This window comes from Camelus bactrianus, chromosome 9 (genome assembly GCF_048773025.1).
Source record: "Camelus bactrianus isolate YW-2024 breed Bactrian camel chromosome 9, ASM4877302v1, whole genome shotgun sequence".
Taxonomy (NCBI): Eukaryota; Metazoa; Chordata; class Mammalia; order Artiodactyla; family Camelidae; genus Camelus; species Camelus bactrianus.
Genome location: NC_133547.1, coordinates 74944714 through 74963090, shown reverse-complemented (window position 1 = coordinate 74963090; position 18377 = coordinate 74944714). Strand labels below are relative to the sequence as shown.

Sequence of the window (18377 nt, the reverse complement as noted above, 5' to 3'; positions counted from 1 at the left end):
GTGGTCAGGCCTGGGACACATGTCCACTTTTGTGGTTGGGGGAGAAGTCAGCCCTGTCTACACCTCTTGGATGAAAGTGGTGAAGGGGTAGGGTTTCCAGATAAAATGTAGGATGGCCAGTTCAATTTGAGTTTCAGATAAATAACATAACTTCTTTAATATAAGTATATCCCAAATACTGCATGGCACAGACTTATCTTAAACAGTATTGAATCTGAGATTCAAATTTCACTGAATGTCCTGTGTATTTGTGGAATCTGGCAAGCCTATGGAGGGGTGGCTCTTCAGGTGTTGTCAGGAGAAGGAGGAGTGGGTACTGAGGGGAGGGGTGGAGGTTGTCCGAGTCACGGGTACCCCCTGCAGAAGCGAAAAAAGGAATGAAGAGCTTTCTTTCAGCCTTGGATTCCTCCTGAAGGTACAATCTGTGGATGTCAGTCAGCCCTGAGAGCTGTGGATGGTCAGTGGGAGAAGTCCTGGGGGATGAGGTGCCCAGAGAGGGCTTCCTTTACTTGAATTGGGCCTCAAAGAAGGCGAAGTATTCTTGTTGTGGGGGTGGAGTAGATGAGGGGAGAGAAGATGTCTGTCCCTGCCTGCCTGTCATTCAGGCCTGAGCCCTGGCATTGAGCCCCCTGGCCCCTCACCTCGCTGGCCAGTCCATGGGGTGATGGCTTTGTCTGACACTAACCAGCTTGCTGTCCATTGGCCTGTCTGCTCCCTGTGAATTCACCAATGTGTCATTCCAATTACCCGGGTAGTTCAGTGGGGAGATGACTTAAATCCACAGGAACCACAGAAGCAGAGCTGGAGACGAGGATCGTGTGCCAGTGGCTCATGGAGGACGTCCTCCCAGGGCAGACTGGCACGGGTGGGCAGAGAAGGGGGAGAAGGCAAGCAAGGCGTGGTTTCAGGCAGAGTCTTGGCTTTAGCCTGACCCCATGGAGAGCTCTGGAGTATAAACTGTGGCTCAGAGTCGGTCCCCACGGGAGGCGAGGATGCTGGGCTTTCAATGTCCTGCTCCAGGCAGTCACTGATCCAGGGCGGCCTGGTGGAGGGTGGGGTGGGGGATGTACATTTCTCTGACCCTGCAGACAAAGCCAGAGGGCTGTCCTCTGAAGAAATCTCAGGTGTGGGCTGATGGCGGGGACCACACACTGAAGGTCAGGGCAGGAGGGATGCAGAAATGGTCAGAGACTTGGGGTGAGCCAGCAGCAAAGGGAAATCCCACATGCAGTGAGCACCTGGAGGGGGTTCCTAATGCAAATAGTCTGTAAAGGTTTGAGAAGTCCCTCAGCAGAACCAGGGATGTTTCCCAAACTACATGGACCACGGAATCCTGCTCGTGGAAACGCTTGTCAGAGTGCTCGCTCCCCGGCTTCCACTGGAGTTGAGGGGCTCTGGTCTTTATTTCTGGCCTCCGTGGGGGCTGATCTTTTGCTGCTCACTTTGGATGATCTGGATTCTGATCATGGCTCTGGCATCCTTTGGCTTTGTGGCTCTGAGCAAGTCTTGTCACTTTTTGTGGCTTCAGTTTCTCCATCTGTACTCAGAACCCTTAACTGAAAGTTTGCAAGAAGTTTCAATGCGCAGTTTTATCTGTGTGGCACTTTTCTAGGGGGACATTCTTAGAGGGGTTTAGACTTTTCTGAATGAGGGTTCCATTCTGGCCCCATTGCCTGTGGTCTGGGAGGCTGTGTGTGTGTGTGTGTGTGTGTGTGTGTGTACCGGTGTGCTCACGCACTGCACACAGGCACATACCAGGTGTCATATCCCAGGACCCGGGCGTTCCACCCACGAGGCCTTTGTCCTTCCCAACCACGTTCTTGCCTTCGCTTTCAGAGTCTTAGTCTCCTCATCTGTAAAAAGGGTGATAGCTCCCTTGCTGATCTCCCAGGGTTGTTGTGTGGGTCAGATGCCCCAAGGATTGCAGTGGGCCAAGGGACAGGTGTGATGGATGGAGTCACTGCAGTGGGTGCCTTCTTGCCCCCAGGCCCAAGAACATCCTTAGACTTTAGATGCTGGCCACACAGCATCTCACAGACCTCCATGGACTTCCCAGAGGACCACTGTGTTGTAATAGGGGTCTCAGACTTGGGCTGCTGACCAGACAAGCAGGGGCAGGTAGCCTGATCCCCAAAACCTATTTCCTTCTTCCTTTCCTTTCCTTCCTTCCTTCTTTCCTTCCTTCCTTCCTTCCTTCCTCTTTTTCTCCCTTCCTTCTTTCCTTCCTTCTTTGCCTCAGAATGGAACTTGATGTGCAGCGGTTGGGAGGGAGGAGGGAGCTGCCTCCTTCCCCCACTTCCAGTGACAGCCCAGTTTGACATGCTCAGCTGGCCTCATGCCATTTGTGGAATCAAAGCCTTGTCTGCATTACATGACCACAAAAGGGGGGCTGGCAAGACCCCCGGGCTTCCTATGCATGCATAGCCAAATGCAGGGAGAAGTGGTGGGTTTCTGGCAGTGGCCTCTCTGCGGTCTGTGAGCGAGGCATGGCTGTGGGAAGGAGCGATGGGGCATAGGGTGCAGAGAAGCCCGGAGCCTCCACCTCCCCTCCCAGCTAGGATCAGAAAACCACCCACTTCACTGGAGAGCTGTGGGCCTCACCACCTGCTCGGGCCAGGACCCCGCTGGCGGACTTCCGTGTGTTGGGCCTTCTAGAACTAGCTCGGGTCCCCATCTTTGTTTGCTTTCCTGTGCCTTCTTCCAAATGCCTGACTGTTATTTCTGATTGTAGGGGTCCTCATGCGTGCTCATGACAGTTTGATGCCCTCCAGTCCGGCCCCCAGGCACAAACCCCTGGGGCCACTCTGGTGCTGGTCTCACCAGATGGGCCTCTCTGACTACATCGCGTGGAGACACACGCAGATAATTTTAGCAGATGCAATCGGATTCCCTTTGCTCTTTGGCAACTGCTTTTCTCTTTCAAGAAAATGCGGGGAATGTTTTTCTGAGTCAGTAAATATAGAGCTGCATTTAGTTGTCAACACGTATTTGTGGCGTGTCTCCTCTGTCAGGCACCGATATATGTGTCAGATGGTGGGAAATGCCCCAGAGAAAACTGAGGCAGGGAAGAGGGTGAGGGAGTGGAGGAGGTGCTGCAGTTTTAAATAGGGGGCTTTCGAAGATCTCACCCAGGTGATGAGATGATGGTGACCAAAGCCTGAAAGAGGGGGAGGGGGAGGGGATACTTGGAGAACGAATTCCAGGCAGAGGGAACAGCAAGTCCAAAGGCCTTGAGTTGGGACTGTGCCAAGCATGTTTGAAAAACAGCAAGGCTGCCAAGGTGGCTGGGGCAGGGTGACCGCACAAGTACCAGATGAGGGCAGGGAAGTGATGTAACAGATTGGGCGGGGCTTTGTGGGGCATTGGGAGGAGTTTGGAGAATCGGGTGGGAGGTGGGTGCAGGCCATCATCCTGGTGAGGGATGAAGGCCTCTCTTCATGGCCCGGAGCACGTGGTCGGCGTGGAGGAGGGAGGACTCGGTGTCAGGGTACCTTCTGGAGGCCAAGCCAACAGGATGTACTGCGGATTGAACAGAAGGGTTGAAAGAGACATGGCAGGATGACTCCCAGGTTTCTGGCCTGAGCAGCAGGAAGGAGGGAGCTGCCCCAGATGGACCCAGGGAGGAAATCGGTGGGGGGTGGGGGAAGGGGAGGTGGCAGAGCTGGGACACGTGGTGTTGGAGATGCCGGTCCAGCAGCTTGGTGGAGCCCTCGAGTAGGCGGGGGAGCCGCATCATTCTTTTCATGGAACAGCCACTTTCAAAAGTTTAATTTCTTTTTACTATAAAAGCATTGCATGTTCTTGGTTAAAAAAAGAGAAAGAAAGGAGAGAGACAAGACAAAATTCAAACAATCCAGAAAGCTGGACAGTTAGAGGGACCGCTCCCCAGCTTCCTGAGAGTAGCCACTACTATTGCATGTCGTTCCAGAAACATTCCGGAGAGTATGCCTCTTTTGTTTACAGACACAGCAGGGTCGGACTCTAAGCTCTTCCTCACCTGCTCTCCCACCCGACGGCGTGGACCCAGGGATCTCTCACTCCCAACAATGTCTTTAACTCTTCTATTTTTTCACGGCCACCTCTTGTGTGACCCTCAGGGCACTCCTGTGTCACAGGCCCATTTTACAGATGTGGACACTGAGGCACAGATTGGGCAACACATAGTCAGCCAAGACCTGAATGATCTGAGTCCTCTGGGATCCCAGAGGTGCAACCCTTGATGCTGCCTCAGTTGGGTGGGGGGATGTTGCGATTCTGCAGCCACCCCAGAGCAGGAGAGGGTAAGGCCTCATCCCACAGTCAAGGGCTCTCCTGGCAGAGGAAACAGCACAGGCAGGATTTGGAGGCCCCAAGGCGGGTGGTCCAGCCAGTGAGGGTGATGGTGAGAGGTCATCAAAGCTGGGTTATGGGGTGGGGAGGGGGCCCAGGAGAGAGGAAGGGAGGCCTGCTGTGGCTAGGATCAGGGGGGCAGGAAGATGACTCCTGCAACAGCTTCAAGGCCTGATGGGGTGGGCTGAGTGTGTGTGTGTGTGTGTGTTTGTGTGTGTGTGTATGGCAGGAGGGTCCCAGAGTCCGGCCCAAACCATTGTTCTCTGGTTCTGTCCTGAAAGTGAGGACTTTTTGGACAGTTGAAACAAGAGCATCTTATTCCATCTACTTATTTACATTGGTGGAAGCAAGAAGCCCAAACCTCTCACTCCCCAGGCTGAGAGAAATACCGTGCTGCCCCGGGGCCCCTGGCTGCACAGGGTCCCTGATTGGGCTGGGCTCTGCACCAGGCAGGGGTGTACATCCTTTCCCCACAATGAAGCGGCCCGTGGTCTATGGGGGCACTGCTCTCTGGTCGACTGATGAAGTGCCGTCCGTCATAAGCAGCTTGGCTCTCGGCCACCCTGCTCAGCAGGGCACACGGGCTAGACCCTGGCAGCAGACCTGGGGCCTGTCCCCGGGCCAGGAGCTGCTGGCAGAGGCGGCCCAGCTGCTCGGTGATCAGTGCACACCCCAGCCCCTTTGGCCTCTCCTGTTATCAGCACTCGGCTGTGGGGTGTGGCAGGCCAGCGGGTGGTGGACCAGTGGCATGACAGGCCAGTCGTGTGGCAGGGGCAGCAGCCCGGCTGGCCAGTGGCCAGGCAGGAGCGCAGAGACCCTGAGAGGTGCTGAGTGCAGGCAGCCTGCCGGGGATGCCGCCTGAGGCCTCACGGGGTGGTTGAGGCTCTGCTGGATCCGGCTTTGATCAGCTGTACGGCATCCCAAAGACAGCGGGGGTGGAAGAGAGGACGGAACGGCCGGGAATGAAAGAGGGGGCCCCGAGAGAAGGAACAGCTGTGCTGATGACACGCGGACTGCCTGGCCGTGTGCTGCACGCGTCCGGACGCTGCTTTCCCGTGTCCCCGTGGCAGCCATCCCTCCAGTCGCGGGGCTGTCATTTCCATGTGCAGGTGAGGAGACTGAGGCACACACAGGTGAAGTCATTTGTACATGGTCACACAGAGGAGCCATGGTCAAAATCAGACCCTCAAATGAGTTACTAATCTCTCGAAGCCTCAGTTTTTGTGATTGGAGTTGGGTAACAACGGCACCCAGTTTGTAGGGCTGTTCTGAGCATTTAGCGGTGCATGTAATGGGCAGAACAGAGCGCTTGGCATCCGCTGGGCCCTTACCAGAGAAATGCTGGTTATTATTATCACTGAGTCCTTTATATTTGTGACCTCAGTTCCTCCCACACCCAGACAAGCCCATCCTCAGATCCTGGTTTCCACTGCAGAAACTCCTTTGAGCACTGACTCGTAGGAAAATCCCAGTCACGCCAGCAGCAAGCTCTTGAAGCCCCGTGCCCAGCCCAGCCCTGGACGATCTGCCTCGTGTGGGGACATCTCCTCCGCCGAGCTCCGAAATCCCAAAGGTTGGAGGTCAGGGCGGATTCTGGGTAATGCTGAACTTGGCCATTTTCTATTGGCATCAGCCATTTTCTCTGTGTCCAGAAATCACATTCCAAAAGCATGAGCCCTAGAGGAAAGGCCTGTGGTTGGGTGGGAGGGGTGTCCGTTGGGCCAGCAGAGCGTTCTTTCAACGGTCCTCACCAGGTGCTTGCCTTGCCTGGGGCCTCCCTCCTTCCTCCCCCAACTCTTCCCACCTGTTAGAAGCAGCCTGATTGCTTAGGGCTGAAAAAGGAGCAGAGACTTCAACTCTGGGCTCCTTAAACTTTGTCGTTCCCAGAGGACGTCCCACATTCTACTGGGGGGATGGGACTTGAGGCCAGTGGTGGACGTCTTGTATTGTAATGGTTCTGTATTTGTTTTATGTGCATTACATTTTTTAAAACCCCATTCCTAACTAGGACATCACACCCATGATTGTATTGATCTTATGGCAAGACTAGGTTTTTTTAAAAAGAGAAGAGAGAGGGCTGATTTCAAGAAAAGTATTAAGTACTCATGGTAGCCCAGGTGGGACCCGGTTCTGGGAGAAGTTGGGACAATGGTTTGTGGGTGCTGACAGCTTGCTGGGGTGACAGCCCAGGAGGTGGACTTTGCTGGCTTATTGCTGCCTGTGGCCGGCTGTGTCTCCAGGATGGGACCAACCAATCTTTAGGGGTCATTTGTATCCTGTAGGGACTAGGGCCTGAGGCTCAGAGGAAGGGGACGCAGTGGTTTCAGAGCCAGGCTCCAAGGGTCTGAAGTCCTCCCTGCGAAGCCCTGCCTCCCACTCCCTGCCCACCATCCACCTTCCTGAGAAGTCTAGGAAGCAAGCTCAGGCTGGAGCCCCTAGGATGTAGATTACATGCCCAGGGATTACATCTCGAGCAGATAAAAACAGTGAGGGAGAAATCTGAGGAATTTTAATTACCGCCACACATCCCTGGAGTCCTGAAGTCTTGGTCCTCGTAGGCCAAGCATGCAGGCCAGCTCTGCAGGCCGCAGCCTTGGGAGTCCGGCTTCCCGCCTCCACCCAGCTCACTGGGCTCTCACGGAGGAGCCAGGCTCGGGGACCCTCGTGGCGGTGCTGCAGCAAGGCCAGTGGTGGCAGCCTCCTCTGTCTGGCTTCCAACCTCATCCAGGCGTCTTGGGCTCGGGTTTTAGGAGCCTGTGGCTTGGTGCTGGGGGCTGTGGGCATCAGAGCTTCCAGTTGCGAGTAACGAGAGCCCACATGAACTGGTGTAAGCAAGACGGGTAATTTCATGGCTTCTGTACCTGTCCCGTCCCCAGGAAAGGCAGGTGAGGGTGGCCCTGGCCCAGGATTCACCCAGCAGGTATCTACTACGTGCGCCCTATGCCTCAGGCACTGTTCTAGAGCTAAAGAGATCCAGACCCCAGCCCTGGGAGGGGCTGCGTGTTAGGGAAGGCTGGCCTTGAGGCCGTGAACGAGCGCCCTCTCCCGGCACTGGCCTCTCTCTGCCCCCGTGGGAGCTCTCTCCTGGGGAGGACCTTCTCTAGCAGCTGCAGAGGAGATTAGACGCGCAGCCTTGGCACCAGAGAAGTCTTTCCTGCCAGCTCTCATGAGAAGGATCCCGGGGGATGACTCCACGTGGCTGAGCCGTGGCCAGGGGACAGGTGCTATGCGGGTGGAAAGCTGCAGCCCCCACTGGTGACCTGTGGCTGTGGGCGGCTGCAGTGTCTTCTGGGGAGTGGCTGAAGGCTCTGCCCCACTTCGCTCATTTGAGAGGAAGGGCCATTTCTCTCTGGAAGCCGCCCCTTGAGATCTGGATTCTGCTGACATCTGGTCCGGGAAGCGTGAGTCGGCTTCCCACCCATCCCCAGGGAGGGGGGAGTCTCTTGGAGCCTGGGCCCCCAGGAGCCCTCCCTAACGCCGCAGCCAGTGCCATCTCCCTCCCCGCCACCCCGCCACCCCACCCCTGTGGGCAGAGCAGACTTTGGAGGCCAGAGAAAGCTCCCAGGGGCAGAAGTAATAAAGGTCTCCAGGTTAGAGTCGCATGTTGGAGTCGGGGACATTGAGGCCCAGAAAGTGGATGGCCCTGGTTTCCCACCCACTCTTGATTCCAGGGTCTGGCCCAAAATAAGGGGTCTGCCCCACTGCTGGGTGGGGGGCCAGAGCCCCAGAAGGTCTGTGCCCCAGGAGACCACGAGCATCATCCTGGCCTGCTGCCCTCGAGGTGAGGACCCCAGGGCCTGGGGCCTCTAACCCACTTTCTGTCCTTATGTGACCTTGGACCAGCCACTTCATCTCCTGGCTGAGCCTCAAGTCCCTCTTCTGTCAAGTGGGTTATTGTGGGGGGTTTTGTTAAAGTAGGTTTTAATGACCCAAGTGACACATGGATGTACTTATCTTAAACATTGGAACAGTTCTGATACACCTGAAGTTTCTGACTCCCACCCGCTTCCATCTCGTCTCCCTCCCCTCCTTGGGTTTAACCATGGACATCGTGCACATGGGGGTGATCTCATGGTACATGTGTGTGTTTGGCGTTTTCTTGGATGTATAAGGAACTTCACACGCTGTGTGTCTTTCATGTGGTGTGGGCTCTGCGTGTCAGTGTGTACAGACCTGCCTAGCTCCTTTGAACTGCCACTAGCACACTTTCTTTTGATGGGTGTTCAGTGTGTTTCTGACGGTAGGTTAATAGGAACAATGTTACCATCAACATCACTGAACTTGAACATGCCTTCCCAGGACACATGTGGGAGTGTTGTCCCAGGGTGGAGCCTGAGGCATCAAATCTTTGGGTGTTAGGGTTTTGCAAAGATAAAATGTGAGAATGTTCCGAACACGTAGCAGGAGGAGGGCACTATGGAGGAGCGAAGTTGGTACCTTTGCATCAGATGCCATGCTACGTATTTTGTCTACATTTTCTTACTGACTCCTCTGACCTCGAAATCATCATTTTACAGATGAGCAAAAGGGGGCCCAGAGGGGTTAAGGAAGGCATCTGCTGTCACTCTGCTATCGAAGATGGGCAGGCAGGCACCCTGGCTCCCAGGTGCAGCTGGGTTCCGGGAATGGAGCATCCCTGCCCTCCACAGCCAGAGCATGCTCTTTGAGGGGCCTGCCCACTGCGGCGCTGGTTCCCCAGGAATGTCCTGTGTGCGGGAACGCTGCCTTTATGCAGTGTGCTGAGAAGAGAGAGCCAGGAATTTCTTGGAGCAGCTTCCAGGGCAGACCGCTTGGATCTAAGGGATCCAGGGTGGCTGGGTCCTGCCTCCCACCTTTTTCTTCGCCCCGCATGTCGCAGCCCTGTGCATTCTTGGAATCTGTAAGTTGTGCCGTGTTCTGTGGGCACCAGGAGTTTCCTTTGAAACCCTGTGGCACCAACATCTGTTAGCTCTTAGAGAACAGAAAGATTGACAAAGAACTGTTGGGGCCGGCGGTGGGGGAAGATATTAAGCTCAGGAGTATGAAGTCTCAAAGACAAAGAGGAAAAACCCCAACCGAACTCCAGCCGCTCCCCAAGGCCCTACTTTGATGTGGGTTCCCTTCCCTGGAGGCCTTATAAGGCCTTGTGCCTGCAGTCCTGGGCTCTGGGCTGGTGCTGGCTGCACACTCAGCACCCGGAGGAGCTGGCCTCTCTTCCTGGGGCCCAGTGTGGGGCAGAGGAGGGGGCAGTGCTGGGACTCAGGAAGGAGGCAGGCTCTGGGCCCTGTGGCCTGAGAAGCCACCAAACCTAGCCACTGGGCAGAGGGTAGCCTGACACCAAGCTTGCCGGGGCAGGAGGTCTGGGTATCCAGGAAGGTCTTTGATCAGAATTTGGAGCAGAGGCTGAGGCTGACTGTCCTAGAGGCCAGAGGAGCGGGGGCTGGGACCAGGGGCCAGAGTGACAGCTGAATGGACAAAGGAAGCAGTGAAGGGCAGTCACTGCATACCAAGCCCCATACTCGGCTTCTTCTAGGGCAGCGGTGAAGAGTAAGAACCCTGGAACCAGGCAGCCTGCTTTCAGTCCTGGCTCTGATATTTACTAGCTGTGTGACCTTGGGCAAGTCACTTAACTTCTCTGTGCCTCAGTTTTCTCACCTGTAGAGTGGGGATAATAATGGTGCCACCTCAAAGGACTGCCATGGGGATTAAACGCAAAGCACTAAAAATATGCACCAGGCAGGACAAGAACATGTTTCTCCGTGTATGCGAGGGCACCTTGGGCCTTTCAGCTTCTCCCAGCAATGTTCCGGTGGCCTTTTGACAATAAGAGTAGAAGCAATAAGCAGTAACCACTGTCTGCCGAGCCCCAGTCGTGGTATCAGGTATAACGCTCAGTACTTGATGTGAAATGACTTAGTTAGTCCTCACACCCGCCCTGAGACTGGGTGAGTGCCGTCCTCCCTGTGTACCGATGGGGAGACTGAGGCACACTGGGGGATAAAGCTCCTTCATCCAGATGGCCAGCTGATGTGAGGCAGAGCTGGGCTTTGAACCAAGGTCTGAATAATGCCAGTTCCATTCCCCATACCCTCTGTGCTGGGGCTCCCACTGGGGCTCGTGGCTGTTGAGGGGGTCTGAGTGCCTTCCTGCAGGATGGTCCTGAGGGCCTGGCCCCAAACCTTGCATGCAGAGGCTCCCAGCCATAGCCTGGTCCAGTCTTAAACCTAGTGGGGAGGAGCCGTGGGGCCTTTGAGTCCTGCAGGGCAGCTGGGAGTACTTGGCCCCTGACCCACTGGAGCTGCTGGCTGGGCTGTTTTCTTGCACTTCCATAAGCATGACTCTTGGTCCCTGACAAGTGCCGGGACTCTGGGCCACCTCTGTCCCCATGCCCATGGGAGCCCTGATTCCACTGTCCGGGCTCAGGCCAGGCACCACTAGGAGCTGGCTCAAGTCTTGGCTCTGCTGATGATCCAGAGACAGTTGCTTGGCCTCTTGGAGCCTCCTCCTCATTTAAACCCAGGGCTGCTGGGAACCCCGTTCTCTGGAGGTTCTGGTGAATATTCTGTCAGTCGGTGCCTCATGCACCGTGAGTACTTGGTGATGTAAGTGACCATCGTTAGCATTATTGTCCTGTCTCGTTCCTTGAGGGATGGGGCACTTTGTCAAAGAAAATAATAACAGTTACACCTCTCACTTTACAATTTGCAAATCAGTTTTATGAGCATGTGCTCCTTGAGAGATGGAAAGAGCAGGGCTGTTGTTATGATGGAGGGAGATAATACATGTATAAAGTGCTTGGCATGGTGCCCGGCACGTAGGAAATGCATAATAAGCGTCAGCTGTTTTGTTATTGTTATAGTTTATCCATGTGCCCACTTATAGGTAAGTAGACTGAGGTTCCCAGAAGGCAGTGGCTGGCCGCACATCCAGGGGCGTGGGAGGCGGTGGAGCCAGGATGTGATCCTATGTCTGGCTTAGCATTCTGTGTTGCCTCTGGCCCAGTGATTCAAAGCTTGAGGGCCACAGACACCGCACTTCTCAGGTCCCAGGCTGTCTGGGTCAGTGGAAGAAATGAATTTTTGCCACAGTTGAGCACCTGCTCTGCACTGTGTGTCAGCAGACTGTAGAGCTGAGGAGCTTTCGCTGTGTTGTACAGAGCAGGGTAAGGTTTAGCAGGAAGAAGGCGACCCCAGAACTTGCCAGAACTCTGCTTTAATGTGCAGAGACATATCTTTAATATGTCAGAGAGCTAGGTCCCCCCAGCAGACAGTTCTTCTCTGAGAGCATTGAAGCCGCCATCAGAGTGATGACTGTGGGTGCATTAGACACACCGAGAGGCATCGTTATGGGACTTCCAGACGGCTGCTTTGTTGGTGGTGACATTTGGAGCCTTTAAACTTCTCTGAGTATACCAGTAAAAAGATGCAAGTTCCCAAAAGTATCCATCTCACGGGTCCTGTCAGCCTTGCCAGGAGCGGTCAAGGTGACGGCCGAGGTCACCGCCAGATCCCGCCCTCCTCAAGGCACCAGCGTGAACAGGTCTCTTGCTTCCCTTGAAGATGGTCGCCTGCTCCTGTGAGGAAGTGCTGCCTGCCAGCCTTTCTGGGAAGCGGCATCCGTCTTCCTCCGGCATGAAAGATGGGCTTTAATTGGCTGCCGGGGCATCCCAGCCATCTAATGATGCCAGCCGAGTGCCGCCCTTTCCTGTCACCGTCTCCCAGTCCCCCTGTCAACTCCAGCCCTGTTAACACAAACAGCCAGTTTACAAGCCCAGGAAGTGTTCGGTGATTATAATTGGTAGAGGAGGAGAGAGAAGCCATCCTGACTCGAGGAATAAAGCAGCCTGGTTTTGAAGTCCATGGGACACCAAGAGTCTGAATGACCACATTTTAACAACCTCCGAGAGAGTGTGTAATGCCCCAGAACAATTTGAAAGAAGAATGAGAACAGAGAAGACCAGCCCTAATCCATAAATTGTTAGCTGTTCATCTTTAAAAACACACACGAGACTTCTCTCCAGCTGTGTCCAATTGATAAGATCAACTAGAGAAAGCATTGTTTTTCTTTTGTTAATCAAGGCGAGCACTGGTTTTTCTTTTAAAGCATCTCCAGTGCAGGATTTTTTTTCTTTTAATTTTTCAAGAAGAGGGTGTTTTTTTCTTTTTCTTTATACTTTTTTTTTCCCCCAAAAAAGAGAACTTGGTGACAGCTGCTGAGTTCAGGCTTTTTTTTTTTTTTTTTTATCGCTTGTCACTTTGTGGTTGGAGAAGCACTGCCTGGCATCACTGTGGATATCAAGAGAGAGAAGCATTGTGGACCCCGCCCCCAACCAAACTTCATTTCTCCCCCAAAAGGGGAGCATTTTCCACCGTGGGTTCCTCAGAACACGAATCCCATGTAATGCTTTTGAAAAACAAAACTTCGTGGTCTGAGTAGGTTTGGGGTATGCAACATAGAGTGCTACTTTGAGATCCTCAGTGTCCTTTAGCGTAGTAAGTCCTGCAGTAAGGGATCTTGTTTAACTTTGTTTCAAACAATCTCTTTTGATCACGGAACTCCTCTTGGCAGAATACCCATAAATACGGAAGACAGCTTGACGAGCGGCTCTCCTCCCTGTCTAGGTGGTCCTGCTGGGGTGGGATCAGCTAGATCGGACCTTTATTGACATCCCGAAAATTTCCCAGCCCGTGGACTGAGCAAACTCCCCTTGCCAACCTGACAACACCTGGGTGGTAGCCTGACCAGGCTGATTGGGAGCAGTTCTGCCATGTGGGATGAGATACCAGACATTTTAAACTCACACGTGGGAACCAAGGCAAGGCGTGTGCAAGGGTCAGGCTAGTTGCTGGAAGGTGTGTGTGTTGGGGAGATGCGGGAGGTGTGATTGAAGTCAGCTGGTGCCAAAGCCTGTAGGTTCCTAGATGTTGTGCTAAAGAGTTGGAGTTTATGTTAAGGGTAGTCGGCACCTGCCCTACCAGCACACCATGCCCTCTTGATAAATCCACCAAGACGCACCACCTGGGCCCCTCTGGTACGGGAAGGGTCCAAATTGGGATCTCTTCTTGGAACTCAGAGGGGAAGCTGTGGTCCTGATCCATAAAGTGCCTCAGAGGGATAGAGGAGGGACATTTTCTCATCTTGTCTTTGTCTTTTTCCAGGGTAGGGGGTCGAACTCCCTTTCTGAGAGAGAAGTGTGGTCCGGTGTAGTGCTCCATAGCGGGCTGTAGACTGAGGAAAAACTTACTTCCTAAAAAGCAGTGCAATAATTAACTGTTCATGTGTGATAGAATCTACCTAGTTGACCTAAGTTCCCATCAGAAGAATCAGAACGGGGTCCCTGCTTCTTTGCATCCAGCCGCTCACACATTCATGATACCACCTTGATGGTGACAATGCTAGGTTCCTATCTGACCCCGATACTGCCTTAATATCCCTGCTTTGTCTTTCTCTAGGAGCTTGTGGGCGAAGTTTTCAGAGAAACGCTCAGCGAGGAAGAAGAGGAAGACTTTCGGCTAGAAGGTACTAGAGTCCATCACTCCCTTCCTAAGGGCAGTGAAGTGGAAAAGGGCCATCTGGTCTACCTCATGCCCCACGTCTCCTCCAGAAAATTTGCAAACCAGGTGGAGGACAGGACTCTGACTCTTGATAGGGGTGGTCTAGGGGTAGGTGGAGTGAGGAGCAAAGGGGAAGTAAAGCACCTCTTAGGGACATGCCTGGGGTGGAGCCCGACCACACAAGTTCTCATACTGGCTCTGCCCTGTATCAGCTGTGGGGTCCTGGACAGGCTGTTTGACTGCAGCTTCCCCACTGAGGGTGATCACAGTAACCACTCATAGGACCCTCAAGCAGGCTGGGCATGTAGCAAGCACTGCACGAAGTAGTCCTTGTATTTCCCCCTTTTTCCACTCACGTCACCCACCTGGATGGAGCACAGGCGTGCACACACACACAAACGCACCCCAGCCCCTCACTGCTCTCCTCTGTTGCTCTCACTCCATTCTTTCTTCAAGGGGAAGCAGCACAGTGCAGACAGAATTAGGACCCTTCAGTAGAGGGCCGGCTGGCCTCTGGTGTGCTGATTTGGCTTTGGGGAGCCACATCCCCTTTCTAAGCCTGAGTTTCCACGTTTGTAGAATAAGAATGAGGGCCTTTTCCTGCTTGAGTCCCTGCGTTGGTGCAAGGACTGGCTGGCATTAGAAAACACTTAATAGATGAGATAGCATTTCCCTTTTTTACTGAGAAACAGAGGAGAGAATTGTCAAACTGGGGCACCTGTAGGACAGTAAAGTCCTCTCTACCGGGACCAGGACAGGTAGCTGGCAGGAAAGCTGGGCACCCAGGGGTCTCTGGGGGGAATCCGGGCCTTGAGGGTCCTGTAGGGCCTTGAGAGGAGAGTAGTCTGTGCCAGGAGGTTCTGGAGGGGAGCCTGGGCCAGACCCGAGGACTGTGGCCACGTTGGGCCTGAGAGCTGTGTTGAGTGTAGAATCCCTGGCCCCTATCCTGTTCTGTAACAGGCTCCCCAGGTGACTTGTATGCACATTGCACTTTGACAAGCACTGTTTTAAGAGACTCACGCAGTGGCCCAGGAGTTGGAAGCTGGTTGGGGACCCAGATATCTGTCAGACTTTGCTCAGATACAAGTAGATCCCGCACAGAGGCGGGAGGAGTCACGTGGACATGACTCTGCCCAGGCTCTGGGGTGTTTGCCTTGAGCGTGTTTGCCTGTGGATCTGGTAGCTACACTCAGGGGCTCAGGGGTTTTGATTCTCATTGTTCCCTGGGCTCTCCCAACCCTCAGTTGTCATCCTTGGCTCTGTGGAGAGATGCCAGGACTTGGGGCCTAGAGAAGATCTGGGGAGTCAGGTGAAGGTCTGCAGGATGTCCCTGGGGACTGAGGTGACCCCCCCACCCCCCCACCCCATGTGGATTACATGGGCTTCAGTATTCATTCCACTTACTTATTCATTTGCTCACTCACTGGGGAACTTAGCAACTTTATTCTCTTGTTCATTTATGCCTCCCCATCTATTCCATCCACCAGCCATTCACTATCCATCCAATCATCCATCTGTCCATTTATCTATCTGTTCATTCATCCACCCATTACTCACTCATCACCCACCCAATAATCCATGACCCACTTATCCAACACTTATCCATCCATCTGTTGCTCCCCCTATCACCCACCTATCCTTCCATCACTGCCTGTTCATTCATCTGCCTCCTCTTTTGTCACTCACCCATCAGCTGGCCAGCCCTTAGCTATTCCTCAGCCACCCATAATCCATCCTCTGCCCAACTATTCATCATCCATCACTCATTCCTTAATCCATTTAACCATCCTCCAATTATCATCCACCTATCTATCTATTCATCATTTATTGAGTCCCTGGTTCCTGCAAAACACGAGGCACTTCTGTCCATTGAGGCTCAGTCTGAAATCATGTAATTGATTTCAAATGAGGCATCTTTCCCTGTAGACATGAAATGGCCTGCCTATGGCATCAACCTCTCTTTCTGAAAGGTAGAGTACTTTGTTCAGTCACTGCATTCAGAGCATGAGTCCTGTTGTAATGAAGTAGAAAGAACACTTGGCCTAGGAACCTGTGGACCTGGCTTCCTCCCAGCTCCCGCAGTGACTTGCCGTGAACCTTGGCCAAGTTCCTCCCTCTCTGGGTCCCCTGCCTTTGGTAACATGATGCTTGGGGACATGGAGCTGGATTTGGTGGATGCTCAGAGGATATGGGCACCTTACAGGGAGGATGAACTGCTGTGGGGGGTGGGGGTGGCACTGACAAACACTGGCTGACAGATGGGGAATAAATATGAGGTGCCCAAGCTTCCCAGCTCCTGTTGGGAAAAGGGCTTGAGGTTGGTGGCACGTGATCTGTCCCCATGGTTGACAGCTACAGGTCGAGCTTTGAGGGCAGCCAGGGTGCCTTGCCTGGATGGTGTCTGGGCACATTGATGCCACCACTGACAAGGGAAGGGGAGCCACTAGTCCGACTCAGTTTCCCAACTAGGGGTTAGACTAGGTTTTCAAGTTTCCAGCCCCTTTCTTCAAACAAAAGCTCACACAGAAGCACAAAGTGTAAAACAGACTAGGTTGCAGAAAGACGCAGTTAGATATATGCATAGACAAAGATGTCTGTTATAAACAGTATGTTATCTTTTAGGTAAAAAAGGGCGTGGGCAGTACTCTGTATTTCCTTGTATACATGAGTGAATAGCACATACATCTATATATTATCGTGTAGCTGGAGGTCTAGACAGACAAAAACAGTGGCTCCTTCTGGGCAGGGGAGGAGGAGACTAAAACTGGAAAGCGTGGTCAAAGAGGTTTGTAGCATTAACTGTAATTAATCTTTTAACTTTTACAAGAAGAATGTAATCATATATTCCTTTGAAATGGGAGACTCACAACAGAGTTAAAAAGCGAGAAGAATAAGTAAATAAAGCAGTGGCGTGGGGCTGCCTGTGTCGCTCCTGAGACTCCTTGGAAGGGATGCTGGCCCCAGTGACTGTCTGTGGTCCTCCGGCCACCCTTGGCTCTGGGTCCAAGGCCACCCCCTACCCCCCAGTATGGAGGACATGGCTGTGGACGGCAGGCCACCCCATGGCCAGGCCTGGTGAGAATGGGTGCTGCCAAGTCCTGGCCACAGAGAAGCATCCACCTGGCCCCAGAATTGGGGCTGCGGGCATCCCTCTGTGCTCCGGGCCAAGGGAGAGCAAGCTGAAGCCTGAATCTCTTCTTTGTCTTCCTGTTGGCCAAGTTCATTGCCTCTTGGCCGGCTGGAGGGCTGTTAAGGGAGGAAAAAGGCCATCTGAGGCGTGAAGATAAAAAGAAGTCTTTTAGCCATCCCAGGAGAGGACGGCTTTAGCTCCTGCGTTGTTATGTAAAGCCGGCCCCTAATCCAGCGTCTTAACTGCCTTAACTGGCCAGCTGGGAGCTCGAGGGATGGGAGATTAAGGCTGGGCTGGGAGCGAGGGCTGGGGCTGGGAGCTCTTTTTGAACTGTGGCAAGAACAAAGTGAGCAGGAAGAGTCCCGCACTCCAGAGGCCGCAGGCGTGGCAGGCAGGACCTGCGGCTGCAGGGGAAGGGGAGAGGGACCCTCCTCTGCTGACCCCACAGGACACTGAGGACCAGGGACGGTCACCCCACACTTCACTCCACTACCACCTGCCGTCCCCACCTCTCCAGTTGGGCAGGATGACAAGTGGTGGCTGCCTGTGGCCTAAGGTGGACATTGGTGCCAGGCCTGTTTGGCAGACCTGTGTCACCCTGAGCAGCCTCCAGGACGCGCTGTGTCTGGGGGTGTCCTCCTGACCCGGCATTGACGACACTACTGCTCTGTGCCCGTCAGGCGGGGAATACCTGTAAGTGGTCTCAGGCCCCTCCCTCTGGGGCCCCTCCCCCCGCACCGAGTGCCGTGACCCGACTTCACCCCTGCCCAGCCTCTTGGCTCACTCCTCCCTCTCATCCTCGGCCTCTGCCCACGGACCCTCAGCAGCATGGCTGTTTCTTGTCTTTCCACCTCTTTGCTTACGGGTGAAAGCGGGCAGGGTGCAGTCAGCTTGACATCTTCTGTAGAAAGCTGACTCTGCAGAACCCAGTTCCGCCTGCTGGTCCTGCCTTCATTCAGGACTAAAAGCCCCTCAAAGTCCCTGGAGTCAGGTGGCCTCTATCCTGGGGGCCAGGCCCTCCCTCCAGGCTCCCAGGGCTGCTGCCAGGCAGGCCTCGCTTTGGCTCAGCTCGGGTTTGGCCTGGCAGGTCTGTGGGTTCTCTGCTTCCCTCGCCTGAGGGTGGCTGTACCTGGAGCGGCAGGTCCTGCCGAGCAGGGCAGCGGTGTTAGGACTGAGACCCGGAAGGTGGAGCAGCCCCACTGTGAGCTCAGGACCTGTCCCAGTCTGCACCACCGAGCCCTGTCTTCTTCCAACCCTATCAGAGTGCATGAGAGGCGCCCTCCTCCCTTTATTCTGAAGTCAGACCCCAGATCCAGCCTGGTTTACAAATCACTGTGTGACCTTGAGTGACTCACTTAACTCCTCTGTGCTTTAGTTTCCCCAGT

At 54.0% G+C, this 18377-nt stretch overlaps 1 protein-coding gene across 2 annotated transcripts in view; it reads left to right on the top strand.

The window, feature by feature from the left end:
• NKD1 (NKD inhibitor of WNT signaling pathway 1) overlaps positions 1 to 18377 on the top strand; it is an 84984-nt gene that overhangs the window by 42627 nt on the left and 23980 nt on the right. For both annotated transcript variants that reach the window (XM_074370777.1, XM_074370776.1), the window contains exon 4: positions 13761 to 13827. In XM_074370777.1, coding sequence (XP_074226878.1) covers positions 13761 to 13827 — 67 coding nt within the window. The remainder of the gene's footprint in view (positions 1 to 13760; positions 13828 to 18377) is intronic.